General features: G+C 40.6%; 1 protein-coding gene across 1 annotated transcript in view; it reads left to right on the top strand.

Annotated features, from left to right (window-relative positions):
• Window positions 1–1,993: 1,993 nt before the first annotated feature.
• The window catches only part of ERICH6B (glutamate rich 6B), an 83,836-nt gene continuing 71,071 nt past the window's right edge, over window positions 1,994–14,758 (top strand). Inside the window, exons 1-2 of the mRNA XM_036754051.1 lie at window positions 1,994–2,419; window positions 6,867–6,912. Of these exons, the coding sequence (XP_036609946.1) occupies window positions 2,062–2,419; window positions 6,867–6,912 (404 nt within the window). The 5' untranslated portion in view covers window positions 1,994–2,061. The remainder of the gene's footprint in view (window positions 2,420–6,866; window positions 6,913–14,758) is intronic.

Raw genomic sequence — 14,758 nt, forward strand, 5'->3', positions numbered from 1 at the left:
TCAAGGCTGGCACCAGCTGCCCCTATGAGTTCCTTACTGGAAATGAATAGGTCTTTAAGGGATAAAGGGAAGGAAGAAGAGGAATCCAATTGAGACTCAAGCTCTCTAGGACTGTTTCCTTACCTGCAAAAGTGTTGATGTTCTCTGAAGTCCATTATAGTTGTAAGATTTGGGGGCTTTACAGCCTCTTCCCCTATGCCATAAGCTACCCCTTGTCATCCGCTCTGTATCACTTAGAATTAGACTGAGCAGCAATGTTTTATGTACTTAGGAATGTATCATCTTTCAGATGATTTCTTGTGTTGGGGTGGGGGGGGGCCGGGATGTTGTACTTTATTTCATTGGTACCTCCCTAGAGCTCTTTGCTAGTGCCCTGAACACACCCAGGGCCCTCAAATTCTTACTGAATGAATAAAAATAAATAGAAAGGTAGATCAATGGAACAGAGTAGATATATGATTCATAGCAGCAAATAAATAGAGTAATCATGTATTTGACAAGTGTAAAGACTTAAGATTTTGGAATAAGAATTCATTATTTGGTGAAAATTGTTGGGGAAACTAGAAAGCAGTATGGCAGAAACTAAGCATAGACCAATCTCTTACACCATTTACCAAGATAAGGTCAAAATGAATACATGACCTAGATATAAAGAGAGATATTACAAGAAAATTTGAAGAACATGAAACATATTACTTATCAGACTTAAGGATAGGCAAACAATTTATGAATAAACAAGAGACAGAGAGCAGAATTAGGTGTAAAATGGATAATTTTGATTACATTAAATTAAATAGGTTTTATACAAAGAAAACAAATGTAGCCAAGATCAGGAGGAAAGCAGAAAACTGGTCTCATATCTCAAACATATAAAGAATTTTGTAAAATCTGTAAGAATATGAGTCATTCCCCAATTGATAAATAGTCAAAGAATATGAACAGGCAGTTTTCCAAGGAAGAAATCAAAACAATTTGTAGTCATATGAAAAACTGCTCTAAATTATTATTGATTAGAGAAATGCAAATTAAAACAACCTTGAGATATTTTACACCCATCAGATTGGCAAAATTGATTGAAGGGGGAAAGCAACAAATGTTGGAAGGAGTGTGGGAAAATTGGGACATTAATTCATTGTTGGTAGTACTGTGAAGTGATGCAATTTTGAAGAGCAATCTGGAATTAGGCTTAAAGAATTATTAAACTGCCTATGCCCTTTGACCCAGCAATACCACTACTAGGTCTATTTCCAAAAATGATCAGGGAAAGAGGAAAAGAACCTGTATGTTCCAAAGTATTTATTGCTGCTCTCTTTGTGGTGGCAAAGAACTGGAAATTGCAGGGATGCTCATCAACTGGGGAATGGCTGAAGAAGTTGTGGTATATGAATGTGATGGAATACTACTGTGCTATAAGAAATAATGAGCTCGATGATCTTTGAAAAACATGGATAGACTTGCACAAAATAACGAAGAGGGAAATGAGCAGAACCAAGAGAACACTGAATACAGTGACAGCAATATTGTTTTAAGAACTTTGAGCAAATAAGTTATTCTGACTACTATGAATAGAAAAATTAACTATAAAGGGTATATGAAGGAAGACTTGATCTGCATCCAGAGAAAGACAGATAGAAGTATGATAGATAGATAGATAGATAGATAGATAGATAGATAGATAGAAGTATGTGTGGAATGGTTTTACACATATATATACAAATTTGTTTTTCATGGTAGCCACGTGGAAGGTGGGAAGGGAAGAAAAAAAGAAATTTACATGATAACTTTTTTATATATTTAAAAGGAATATCAAGTTGTATGCAATAGATTTGCAGTTTCATTTACTATCATTTTCATTATACTATGTTATGGAAATGCTTGTTTATTCCATAAATTAAAAATAAAAGAAATAAAAGCCTGAGTAAATGAATAAATCTAAAGCCATACACTGCTCTCTAGTCCATGATGAATGGGACTTTGTCTTTCTTTTCTTTTTCAGTTACCATGATCATGGATGGGCTCTCCAGTGACTAAAGATTTCTGTTTGTGTAGCGATTTGCCAACATGTCTAAGAAAAAGAAGACCCAAAAACTTAAAATACACCCTTCCTCTTATAGACTCTCATTTGGTTCTCTGTCTTCTTCAACGCAAAAGTTCATAGACCGAGAACATAAAAAGCTGCTTCCTGAAATCTTAGTGACAGAAGACACAGAAAGACCCCTAGGGGAAAAAACACCAAAGTCAGAATCTCTGGACCATGATGAAGTCGCTCCTTCTCAGTCTCCTCCTTCCTCAGCCCTTTCATCTTCCAAAGCCTTTCCTTTGAGCTCTTTTTCTTTCTCTTCATTGAAAAGTGCTGGCACACAGTTTAAAAGCTCAGCATCAGTGATGTCATCATCCACTTCATCCAAGTCAGAAGAAGGTAAGAAGAATCACTAATAAAAATTATTCCCAGGTCTTGTTGCAGCTACATGGGACTTCACAGGTGAAATAACCAACAACTCAGGCAGCAACATAATAATCAGGCAAATATTTGTTGGAGGTTAATTAGCATTTCTAAGGAGACCTTTGATTTTCTAGGAAGGAATAATTTATGTTCAAGGTCTTTCACTCATTATAGGACTGATTTTAATAACAATAACAGCAATGATGATATATATTCTTGGGAGCCAGCGGTAGCATAGTGGATAAGGGATTAGTCTTGGAGTCAAGAAAACGTGGGTTCAATTCATCCTCTGACACGTATTAGTGGTTTCAGAGTGGACAAAGTCGCCTAACCTCTCAGTTCCACAGGCAACTCTCTAAGACTGTAACTTATGGATAAGTTACAGGCTTGTATATAGATGAAGGGAGTTAATGTATGGGAACTTCTCGCACTAATAAAACTACGAACACATATAATACATAAATGTACAATATAGAAAAATAATATATATTCTTAATTGGCAACATTTCCTTCAGTTGTTTTAAACTATTGGCTCAGTAATAATAGTTTACACTTATATAGTACCTTGCCAGTAGTTTTGCATGTCATCTCACTTGATACACACAAGAACTTCATTTTACAGAAGGTAATCGAACCTGAAAGAGTTTAAATGACATCCACTGTCACATAGCTAGTTATGGACTGAGGAACAATCAGAAGCTACCTAGTTCTTCTGACTTCAAGTCCTACATCCTATCAACAAGACCTACTGCCTCAAGAGATGCGAAGCTGCCCGTGTGAATAATAACTAAAAACTGGATCTTAGATCCATTTCTTCGTAGACCATATGCCTGCCTTCTTCACTGGGGCAGGGGGCGTTAAGAGAGTGAAATATCTAACCTATATTCCGTGCTATCATGGGCAATTGGAAAATTAGTGGTACTTATTTCTTCATAGATTATTTTGATACTCCCTCAGCAGCAAAACTTGATTGCTGTTTGCTCCGTGATTCACACTCAGAGCACAAGCCAAAAAACAGAATTTTCTTCTTAGCTTTATCCAATCTGGAAAATATTTGCAATTCACATTTATGCGGTACTTCGGGTTACAAAGATTCAAGGAGAGGAGGTAAGTAGGTAGGACAAAAAGTAATATCACCACCATCATCATTGATGTTATGCTGCCCATTTTTAGGTAAGGAAGTTGGGGTTCAGAGAAAATAAGTGACTTAGCCGTGGTCATTCTCAGAACTCTTTCTGCTGCACCATAATTTCTTCATTCAAGGGCTATTAGTATTGTATAGATAGGTATGGCCTCTAGGTCAGTCTGATCTCCTCAGGGGGTTAGATGGAAGGGGAGACAAGTACCATACTCTCTGTGCCAGTCTAACCAGAAATTGCTCCTCAGAATACTAATATCCATCCTGCTCACATTCCAAGCCTAATTCAGAAACATAAAAATAGCATTCAGAGGTTTTCCCCTGCACAGTATGGAATCAGGCATTCTTAACATATACCCCTGTGGGCCATATCTTTGTAAATAGATCCCCTGCTGGAGTAGGACAAATACAGAAGTGTCAACTGACCAGAATTGTATATAAAGCAGAAACCTCAAAAATAAATGTCGTACTGGTAAGGGAAAGGAGGTTGATAAACTGTAGGTAAGATTAAAATGCCTTTAAAACTACATCTAGCTATGCCTTGCTAGAGAAAAATCCAATATGTACTAAAAAAATCCTTCAAAATTTATAAAACATATTAAGTTGGGAAGGAATTTATGATAGGATTCTTGATCTTGCAAAAGGATTTATCGTAGTAGCCTTCCTTTATACAGAAAGACCTTCTGGGATATTTTGAATTGTAGAGTCTCAGAAGTGGAAGGGACCTCAGATATCAACTAGTCCAATCCATTTCTGAAGCAAGAATTCCCTCTACAATTTCCCTAAAAAGTAGAGAAGCCAGCCTCCATTTGAAGACCAACAGTGACAGGAAACTCACTACCTCCTAAGATGATACATTCCATTTTGGGACAGCTATAATTACCAGTACATTTTTCCTTATACAGACCCTTCTCTACATAGCTCTGACTCTTAGTATAGACTCTTCCCTATACAGACTTCCCTATACAGACTCTTCTCTTTACAAATCTGACCTTTATATAGACCCTTCTCTTACAGATCTGACCCTTTCATAGATTCTTCTCTACCAATCTGACCCTTACACAGACACTTGTCTGTATTTTTCTGACCCTTATATAGTCTCTTCCTTATACAGATCTCACTCTTAGACTCTTCTCTATATAGTTCTCACCCTTACCTTATTCAGAGGCAGCCATGATATAGTGGAGAGAGGATTCTATATAGACCTGACCCTTACATGGACCCTGCTCTACATAGCTCTGACCCTTACATAGTCTTCTACCTATACAGATTTCCCTGTGTAGACCCTTTTCTAGAGTACTCTCTACACATCTGCTCCTTATATAGACCACACTCTACATAGCTCTGGCTCTTATAATATAATGAAAATAATAACTAGCAAAGTGTAACAGAAAGAAACAGGAGATAGATTGACTTGGGGCGCTATGAGAAATTCAGGGAACGACAGCACAGAGACAAGTTATGGATTCCTTGAGTATTAGAGATGGAAGGGAATTTAAAGATTGAATTTAAATTAAATCTTTTCATCTTTCAGACAAAGAAACTGAGGTTTGGAGAGGTCAAATGGCTGACCCAAGATCTCACAGCATTCTGGGTGCCTCAGTGTTTACCTTAGGTGAAGCATAGTGAGTAACACCTGCTCTCCTACAACCTCCCAAGGATGTTTCAAACATTAATTAGTTGAGGTAGAAGGCTTCTGTCTTACCCACCCCCTTGAACCCTAGCTTGCTAGCTCCTTCTTGAGCTGTCCAAGGAAACCTTTGTCTGTTGGCCATGCAGTACTTGAGGAGGAAACTACATAGCTAACATAGCTAAGCCAGCTAAAGCACACACTCTGTCCTGCCATCATGTGCCCTAAGCTTCTTCAAGGGCCCCATTGTCACCGGAGCTGGCTGCCCTACCTAGAGTTTGAATTCACATCTTTCCTTATCATCCCACAATTCATGCACAAGTCAAGACATGACCCCATGATGTCATTGGTCCTCTTCAAAAATGACGGACAAACAACAAGTGCACACGCAAAACCACAAGTGTGCTTTTCCTGAGGAAAAGGAGCATTTACATAAATGGCAGCACAAGGTTCGGATGGTTAAAAGAGTTCTTTCCCAGAAATAGGACTTGAACAATTCTCAGGTTTCCTAACTTATCGACACTTTTGTTGTTGTTCCTGTTCAGTTGTGTCTGACTCTTCATGACCCCATTTGGGGTTTTCTTGGCAAAGATACTGGAGTGGTTTGCCATTTCCTTCTTCAGCTCATTTTTTGGATAAGGAAACTGAGGCAAACAGGGTTAAGTGACTTGTCCAGGGTCATACAGCTGGTACATGTCAGGAAGATGAATCTTTCTGACTTCAAGTCTGACTCCCTGTGCACTATGGGCACCATCTAGCTGCCCTAACTTATATATACTGACTAATTAATGTTTCCTCCTTGACATAGAAAGGAAGGAGTTCATGGAGAGGCAGCCATGGTATGGTGGAGACAGAACTGACTTCATAGTCATAGGACCTGGGTTTACATCTTAATTATCTTACTACCCATATGACCTTAGACAAGGCATTTTACTTGTCATGGCCTTCTGGGTAAAATGAAAGGGTTATTAGATGAATGAATGAATGATTTATTAAGTGCCTACTATATGCAAAGCATTGTGCTAAACACTGGGGAAACAAATAGAAAAGTAAGACAGTCCCTGCTCTCACCTTCTAATGGAGGAGACAATACCTATCTCAACTGCCAGTTAAGATGACCTCTAAGTTCTCTTCCAGGTTTAAAATTATGCCTATTTGATTTATGGCAGTGGGGCTATACATATCACAGGTTATTTCATGTGTGCAAGAAATTCCTGATGTATTCAGGGCAGAGACCCAGGTCACCAAAAAGAAAAAGCATCCTAAGGTTTTAAGAAAAGAATTTGCATCCCAGGCATTTCCCACAGCCCAGAAAGCCCATTATCTGGTGATGGAAGGAGAAAGCCCCTCATGATAACCAAATGGGAAAGCAAAGTACCTTTGCCTTTGAGATGCCTATGATTTCTTGAAGAGCATATTCTCAGACACTAATTACTTTTAAAGAGAACCTTTCCAACTTAATCATTTTAAAAGAATCATTAAAAGGAAAGATTCTTGTTAACCATAGCATTGACTACCCTGGCAATCTGATAGATAAAAATTATAATAGTAAGTATGTCTTCCCCACCCCCATTCCCACATATATGATGTTTTTTTTAATGGAAAGAAAAATGATTTCTCAACATTCTCTCTTTTTATTCTTTTTTTCCTTCCAGAAGACTACAGAGACAGACTCAAAAGTGTCGTGAAAGTAACATCAGGGTAATGTTTCTCCATTCTATTTAATCCAGTTGTCTTTAAACTTAGGTGGGTTGCTGCAGGGGCCTTTCAGCCAGGGGTTAAGTGGTACTTACATTTGAAAAGAAGTTATGAGCTAAACACAAGTGATGATGTTTTGGGCATTCATAATCCCTGCCTCTGCCTAAAGGCCAAAGTCATGTGGCATCAGGACAGTGAGGGTATAGGAGATAAAAATATGTCAAGGGGCATAATTGTGGGTGTAACCTTGACTATTAAAGTGAGCTGACAGATAAGGGCTGGGGGGAGAGGAATGAGGGAAAGGTCATACAACGATGGGATGTCACTTCCCTAAAATAGGGATTAGTTTCCCTAAAAGGTAACCCAATTGTCCCTGGTATTTGATTGGTCCCTGCTTCCTTTGAAGCAGCTTCCTGGTCACCTAAAGTCATTAAAAAATTCCACCTATGTGGAGTTGGGGCCCCTCCAACTTGGTGGATTTCTGAAAACCGTACAAGTCATCATATGCTGACTTGCTGACCCTGTATTTCCATATGGAATCAAGGAGGAGCTGAGTCCAGAGAAGCCAAGTGCCTTTGTATCCTTGTTGTACATCTTTGCTGTGTTAGGGCAAAGCAATCTTCTTTTTGATAACTGTTCTGTGACTTGTGAGTGCCTCATTTCATCCATTTCGTTCAAAGTTATAATTATTATTTGTGAATTTTCCTCCATCTTATTTTTACTCACTATTTGCTTTCTCAGCTTCTCTTTTTACCCTATCCCTGTTACTTTATCTTCTCTCCCCACCCTACCACCACCCCCAGTTCCTCACCCCCCCAATAGTTCCCCCATTCCCTCCCCTTAACCCCAATCCACACACCCCTCTAAAAGTCCCTCCCCCATTCTGTCCCCCAGCTTTCTCACCTCTCTGCATGAATCCCAATCTTGAACTTGAACTGACAGAAGCCTAAGACAAGAAAACTCCCCCTTCCCAGTCCTAAAACCCTATTTGCCTTGGCATGGATCAATGCATTTAACCACACCTCCACAGATAAGCCTGACTGACTCCCTCTCCTACCTGCAAAAGGGTAAGATACAGCATTGTAGGTCATCAGGTATATTCCCTGCTACCCCCTAAGGACAGTCACATTTTCCCTTGACTCTGCACCATCAGCATTACATAAACACCTCCCCTCTCTCAGTTAGTGAGAAGGTACACAAGCTGTGAGACTTTGTGATGGCAACAAACCTTATCAGTCTATCTGCCATGCTTACTGAGGTTTGGCTCTGTGCAGCACACTATAGGAGGTAAAATGAGGCAGAGGAGGGAAAAGAAAGTTGAAGATAAATGTCTGCTGAAAAGGGAGCTTAACATCTGGCTGTTGAATAATAGAGGTTATCAAGGAATGTTTCTAGCACCACACTCAATAGTCAATCAACAAGTGTTTGCCTGGAGTCTCTTATTAGCCAGTATTTTTATAGCCACTGCAATAAATACAAAAGGCATATACCATACACACCTTAATTTGGGGGCCCAAAATTTGAAAAAAAAAATGTCTTACATAAAGTTACTGAACTCAAGTTTTATTCATCTGCTCATAGCTTTCGGGCATCTTTTGGGCAAATCTGGTGCACGTACGCATGCTTAGTCCATTCCGTTTCATGAACCTGAAGCACCAATTGTGCCCTCCTTTGAAATCAGTAACTTCTGGGAGGTGGAGCCAAGATGGCGGCTGGAAAGCAGGGACTTGCCTAAAGCTCTCCTCCAGGACCCTCCAAACACCTATAAAATGGTTCTGAGCAAATTCTAGAACTGCAGAACCCACAGAATAGCAGAGAGAAACAAGGCTCCAGCCCAGGACAGCCTAGATGATCACTGGGTAAGGTCTATTGCACCATGCTGGGAGCAGAGTGGAATAGAGCCCGGCGTGGGCCACGCCCAGACCAACCAGACCCAGGAACAGGGCGGAACAGGACATAGCGCCCTGTATCAGTGAGCTGTGGCAGTTACCAGACTTCCCAACCCACAAATGCCAAAATTCAACAGAGAAGGTTAGTGGGAAAAACTTCAGGGACAGAGTGAAAGGAGTTTGCAGTTGGCCACTGCCATGGGGTTGGCAGAAGTGGTGCAGCTCTGAGGCTGCTTCCAGAGCTACAGTTGCAGTTGCTTTCAGCCCCAGGCCCACCTGGTGGGAGAAATTGAGTGGCAGATCAGAGCAGGAGTGCAGAGCCTGCTTAGATCTGAGTCGTGGTCCAGGTTGGCAGTTCTTGGGGGAGGAGGAATACTGGTGTGGCAGAGCTGGATGTGTAGAAATAGCTCTGAAAACAACAGCGTGGCCCCTAAAGCTTGGAACAAAGTGCTCTCTACTCTACAAGCAGCCATATCCTGACAAAAAGCTCAAGGGTCAAGTAGTTGGCTGGGAACATGGCCAGGCAGTGAAAACAGACTCAGATTCAGACTCAGACTTGGGAATCTTTCTTTGGCGACAAAGAAGACCAAAATATACAGCCAGAAGAAGTCAACAAAGTCGAAGAGCATACATCAGAAGTCTCCAAGAAAAACATGAACTGGTCTCAGGCCATGGAAGAGCTCAAAAAAGCATTTGGAAAAGCTTGCTGTCATCGGATTTGACCTGAGTAGGGAATAACACACACACTCAATTGGGTATCTTACTCCACAGGAAAGAAGGAGGAAGGAGACAAAAAGCGGGGATGTATTATGAAGGCAGAATTTATAATTTCAAAGAGAATCATATATATGTCTGAAAGGTTCAGAACCGCAGGATATAAGAAATTCTCTAGATAGGAGGCAGAAGAATTAAAGCATGTATTTAAGCTCCAGAGTAACAGACCCACAAACAAGCATCCCCATTTTGATATATTGATCAAAAGCCTCCAGGCCCAATAAGTCCGCCTCACAAGAGTAACCAGGAGGCCACAGAGAAGCATGATGGTATAAAGCAAAATCATATACATGCTTCCCCTCTATGGTAAAAAGATTACCCACTGGCCTCAAGTCCTTGTTCAGCACTCCCCAATCCACATGTAGGTCAGCTCTGCTACCAGCAGTTCCTGCTTCAGCTTCGGCTGCAGCTGCCTCTGGCTCCAACGGAAGCTGTTTTTAACCATCCAGCTAGCGGTGTAAGGTACGCCAGGAAAGCACAGGTTCCTTCAACCTGCTTAACCAAGGGAAGCAAGGTGAAGGGGCCGACAAGCTTACTTTAATCCAACATACAGACAGCATTCAGTTCAGGGGAAAAAGCCAGCACCCCGAACTTCAGAACATTCATTTAGTTCAGGGGGAAAAAAAAGCCTCTGCTATCCCAGACCTGTAAACTAGGCCCTCCCTGGAGTTAGCCCTACCCCACCAAGGTTCCACACCTAACAGGGCTCTGGGCCTGGGGCCCAGTACCCAGCAAGGCTCAATAAGATAAACTGAGTCACTCAAAGAAAATAAAGGCCATTCTGCTTACACTCCACCCCTCACAATGTTCTAGGATACACAATCCAATCATAATTTAAATTAAATTATATATCTTAGAACATTGTGATCCAATTACGCAGGAAACTAAAACATATCATTCACAATAAAGCAAAACATATCATTCAGTGACATTCCCAAATATTGGTTTAGGATTCAAATGTGACCCACCCCTGGGTCCCAGCAAGATAATCTCTTCAATCAAAGTTATTGAGGGAGCCTTGTGTGACCCTGTGAAAAAACAGTAAGGAATCAAGGGGGAAGGATATGAAGTACTTACCAAGCATTGCACAGAGGCAGGCAGAACCCTCTCTAGGTTCTCTAAATTACCTGAATCAAAGTGGCATACTGTAGCATCCCTAAGGAGGTAAGAGTTTGGGAGAATATCCAGAATAATCACTAAACCCTTCAATGAAAAAGAAATGATAGAAATGGAACTCAAGACTTTCTTGCAAAGGGAAGGATTGTCTGAAGATGCTATGAGATGTATGCTTGAGAGAAAGTTAACACCTGGAGAAGGCAAGCAAGCTGGATACAACCTAGTATAAGGACTCCATTAGAGCAAACTACAATCCTTCTCAGGAGAGTTGCCAAATCCATCTGGCGAAGAACCATTTGAATTCTGAATAGGACATTCCACAGAGATATTACAACAGTGGGAAATAGATGGCTGATACAAAGAAATGGGGAAGATAAATGGAGAGCTACATGGGGTCAGGACTCAACCTAGTTTGCTATTTGAAATCAGAGCCTTGATATCACAGCATTAGAATTCATACAGATATTAGAGGGGGAGTACAGGAGGGAGGAAGGAAGGAAGAAAGGAAGGGAAAGAGGAAAGGAGAGATGGAGAGAGAGAGAGGAAGGGAGAGAAAAAGGAAAGGAAGGAAAGGTGCCCACTCACATACTGAGTACTCCTAAGTGGAGAACTGCGCATTAATTTATCAGCAGTCAAATAAGATCAGTCCAATTTAAGGAAATTAGGACAGAGTCATGGACAGAGGTCGGCCAAGACCCGCTAAACCTTAAGTTTGACCTCTTCATCAGTTTTTATGTATGATTTCCACCAGGACGTATAGGATCTTGTAGGAAGGTTAGTGGGAAAGTTATTGTGCATCCTCTTGTGCTGGATGGTGGATCTCAGGTAGACATTGTACCCTAGTCATTGTTTCAGAGGAATCTCCAAGAAAATACCTTGGCAGCCTATGCACAGAATAAAAGGACTCTGTGAATTAAGCATCTTTCCATATTTGGGATACAGGATGTTAGAAATTCTCTGCAAAAGTCACAGATCTTAGCAAGAAGGATGATACTTTGAATCTGGTATATCCAGGCATAGTGAATATCTCTGGGGTGTTAACATTGATTGGGACCATCTCCAACTATTCAAAGTATTTGCAAAATACCACGGGTAGCAAACTGGAATTTGATACGTAGATACCCTGATGAGCCTGGTCTCCTATGATAATTTTTTCAGAAACCAGAAGCCAGTAGTGGCATAGAACATCACATGAGTACCGAATCCTTCAGGTCAAAAGTGGATTCAGAGATATTTTACTTTGGTGATCTTCCAGTCCCTGAATAATGGAAGGAACCTTTGAGGAAGAAACTCAGTACAAGTACTGGCATGTTCTCATTACATGAGAGAAACATAGGTTGTGCCCAAGGAGCACCACACAGAATTCAAATCAACAATTTCCGCCTTTTTTGGAGAATGACCTGGAAAGATTGCATTATCAGAGATGCAAGATCCACCTAAAGGAATTGTTAATCAATAGCATCATCACAGAGTATCAAATTCCACATGCATTGATTACAGCAGTGGTATAGAAGACTAGAAAGATATGACTCGTAGACTTTGAATATTCAAGTGTACCACTGGCTGAATACATGAATTACTTAATGGTGCTGGTCTACTTGGATAATTTCATTGTATTGGGGAAGATGATGGAAAAACATGAGAAAAAGATTGATCAAAGTCAGGAAGAAGCTAGACTGAAGCTATTAATGGGAAAGCCCAGTTCTATAGAGCTTTTGTCAAGTATGTGAGTCACATAGTATCTCATAAGGGAGGGAGTACTGATTTAGACAAGAGAGAAGTACTCATCAGTTGGTCACAGCCAAAGAGTGTAAAATAAAAATTTTGCTAAGATTCAGTAGTTACTGTGGAACATTTGTAAAGAAATGTGTTATTGTAACTAAACCATTCATTATTTCACTTGTGCTTGGGAAGAACCAAAAGCAGAAGGCCAAGAAATATCATTCTGGTGTGATGGAAAGACTACCAGCCCTGGAGTTGGAGAAACTAAGTTCAAATCCACCCTCTGATGTTTATTACTTGCATGACCTTGGACAAATCACAACCTTTCTGGACCTTAGTTCTGTCATCACAAAATGACGGGAAGTGGGGCAGAGAGGAGTAGAACAGATTGTCTATGCGGTCCCTTCTAACTCTAAGTATATGATGTTACAATCACTTATCAATCTCTTGGAAGTCATTGGAATGAAAAATGTAATAGTCTTTTCGGGTCTCAGCCAGTGGTCCATATATATAGACAGACCCAGGAAGGCCCTTTGTGCTTCATGCTGACATCAGTTTAGGAGGCTTAGCAACAGTCTCATGCCAAGAGAGTGATGAAAACCAGATACTTACTGCATTTGCCAGAGGAGGACTTATTGACAGTAAGATTCATTATCCCATATATGAATGAATCAGAATTCCTGGTTTTGAGCTGGACTGCCACTGAAAAGTTCTGAGATGGTGTGAATGGAGCTCACTTTCAAGCATGGACTCACAACAATTCAATGATTTTTCTTCTTACCACTACCAAATTGCCCATCAGAAATGGGTAACAACACTCATTAGCTATGTGTCTAGTATGCATTGTATAAGCCAGGGAAGACTACTGTGGACGAGGCTGTTAACAGGATTTTTACTGAGCCAGTCTCTAACCTGAAATGCTCAGAACCACACAAAGCAGGCCTAAAGAGGGAGTGCCAGTAATCAAGTAGTTTAATTAATCAATTTCAGAGTGAGAAATGTTCTCTCAGCTGAAGTAAAAGCACAGGTTATATACTTAAATCACAACTGGGGAAGGAGAAGGGAGGGTGACTCACAAACAATCATTTCATGGTTTCCCGCGAGAAACCCACAAATCCCACAATACAACAATTCTGGAGTCAAGTCTTTGGGGGGTTGTGACCACCTCCCCTAGGGCATAGAACCAGAGTTCTGTGATGTGAACAGGTTTTACAATCTTTTATTCACTTCACTTAAGGTCCAGTATGAGCGTTGTCAAAGTTTTTATTGATCAATTCAAGCTGCATTGGGAGCGCTGACTCCCAAGCCAAAGAGGCAACTCTTGAGAGAACTAAATTATTCGTATATTCATTACATATATCATATTGATTAATATAAAAATCATAGTCCCATGAGGCTGACCTATTCAATAAGCTAGGTGAGTCCAAAACTAAAATTACCCCTATGGAAGGAGTAAAGAGATTATATGACATTCAAGAAAACAAATCGTTTTAATGTGAAAATGCAGCTAAGGATCTGGGACTTTCATCAGAGTGTGCCACCTGTAACTATGAATTTTGTCACAATGAACTAACCCTCTTTGCCTGAATTGTCTTTGGATGACTGACAATGGAAGCAACTGCATGATAAGAGTTAGGAGCAGTGATAGGAATGAAGAAATGAAAGAAGAACTCTCAATTCCCTAGAGGGTATCCCTAGTCATTACCTAGAGGGCAACTTACTATAGAAACAATGGTTGAGGTTTTCATGGGAATGTTGTCCTGGACTGTACTTCATCACACAAACAGAACAAAGAAGCAGTTGCTGCTACTCATGGACTTTTGATTTCTCAACACAAAAGCATCGACATGACAACTTTGGACCCTTTGGTCAGAAGAAGACACACATTGTATTAGGCCCCAATAGCAGCAGAGCTCCAGAAGAAGCCTAATATTTGTACCTGAAAGTATTCAAAAATTAAGTTCTACCAATCCATGCTGCATATCTGGAGAGTATAGGTGCCAGTAAGCCTTTGGAGCTTGTGGGTTTAGACTTTCTATCTCTGGAAGGAGAAGAAAAATATTAGCCACATCTTTATGGTGACACAATCTTTCCCCTGGAATGCAAAAAATACGCATTGTTTTGTAAAATTTGGACTCAGTCAAAAGGCCACACTTGAGGACCTAGAAGGCAACATGTGGCCTTGAGGCTAAAGGTTCCCCACACCTGGCCTAGGCATTTGAACCATGCTATCCTAAGCATCCTGAGGATCATGAGACCTCAGCAGAATATTCAGCGCGTCAACAAGGGGCATGTACAACACTCCTAGAGATGATGCCACAGCCTTTATGTATCTGTGAGAGCCATGT

Source organism: Trichosurus vulpecula, chromosome 4 (genome assembly GCF_011100635.1).
Source record: "Trichosurus vulpecula isolate mTriVul1 chromosome 4, mTriVul1.pri, whole genome shotgun sequence".
In the NCBI taxonomy this organism is placed as follows: Eukaryota; Metazoa; Chordata; class Mammalia; order Diprotodontia; family Phalangeridae; genus Trichosurus; species Trichosurus vulpecula.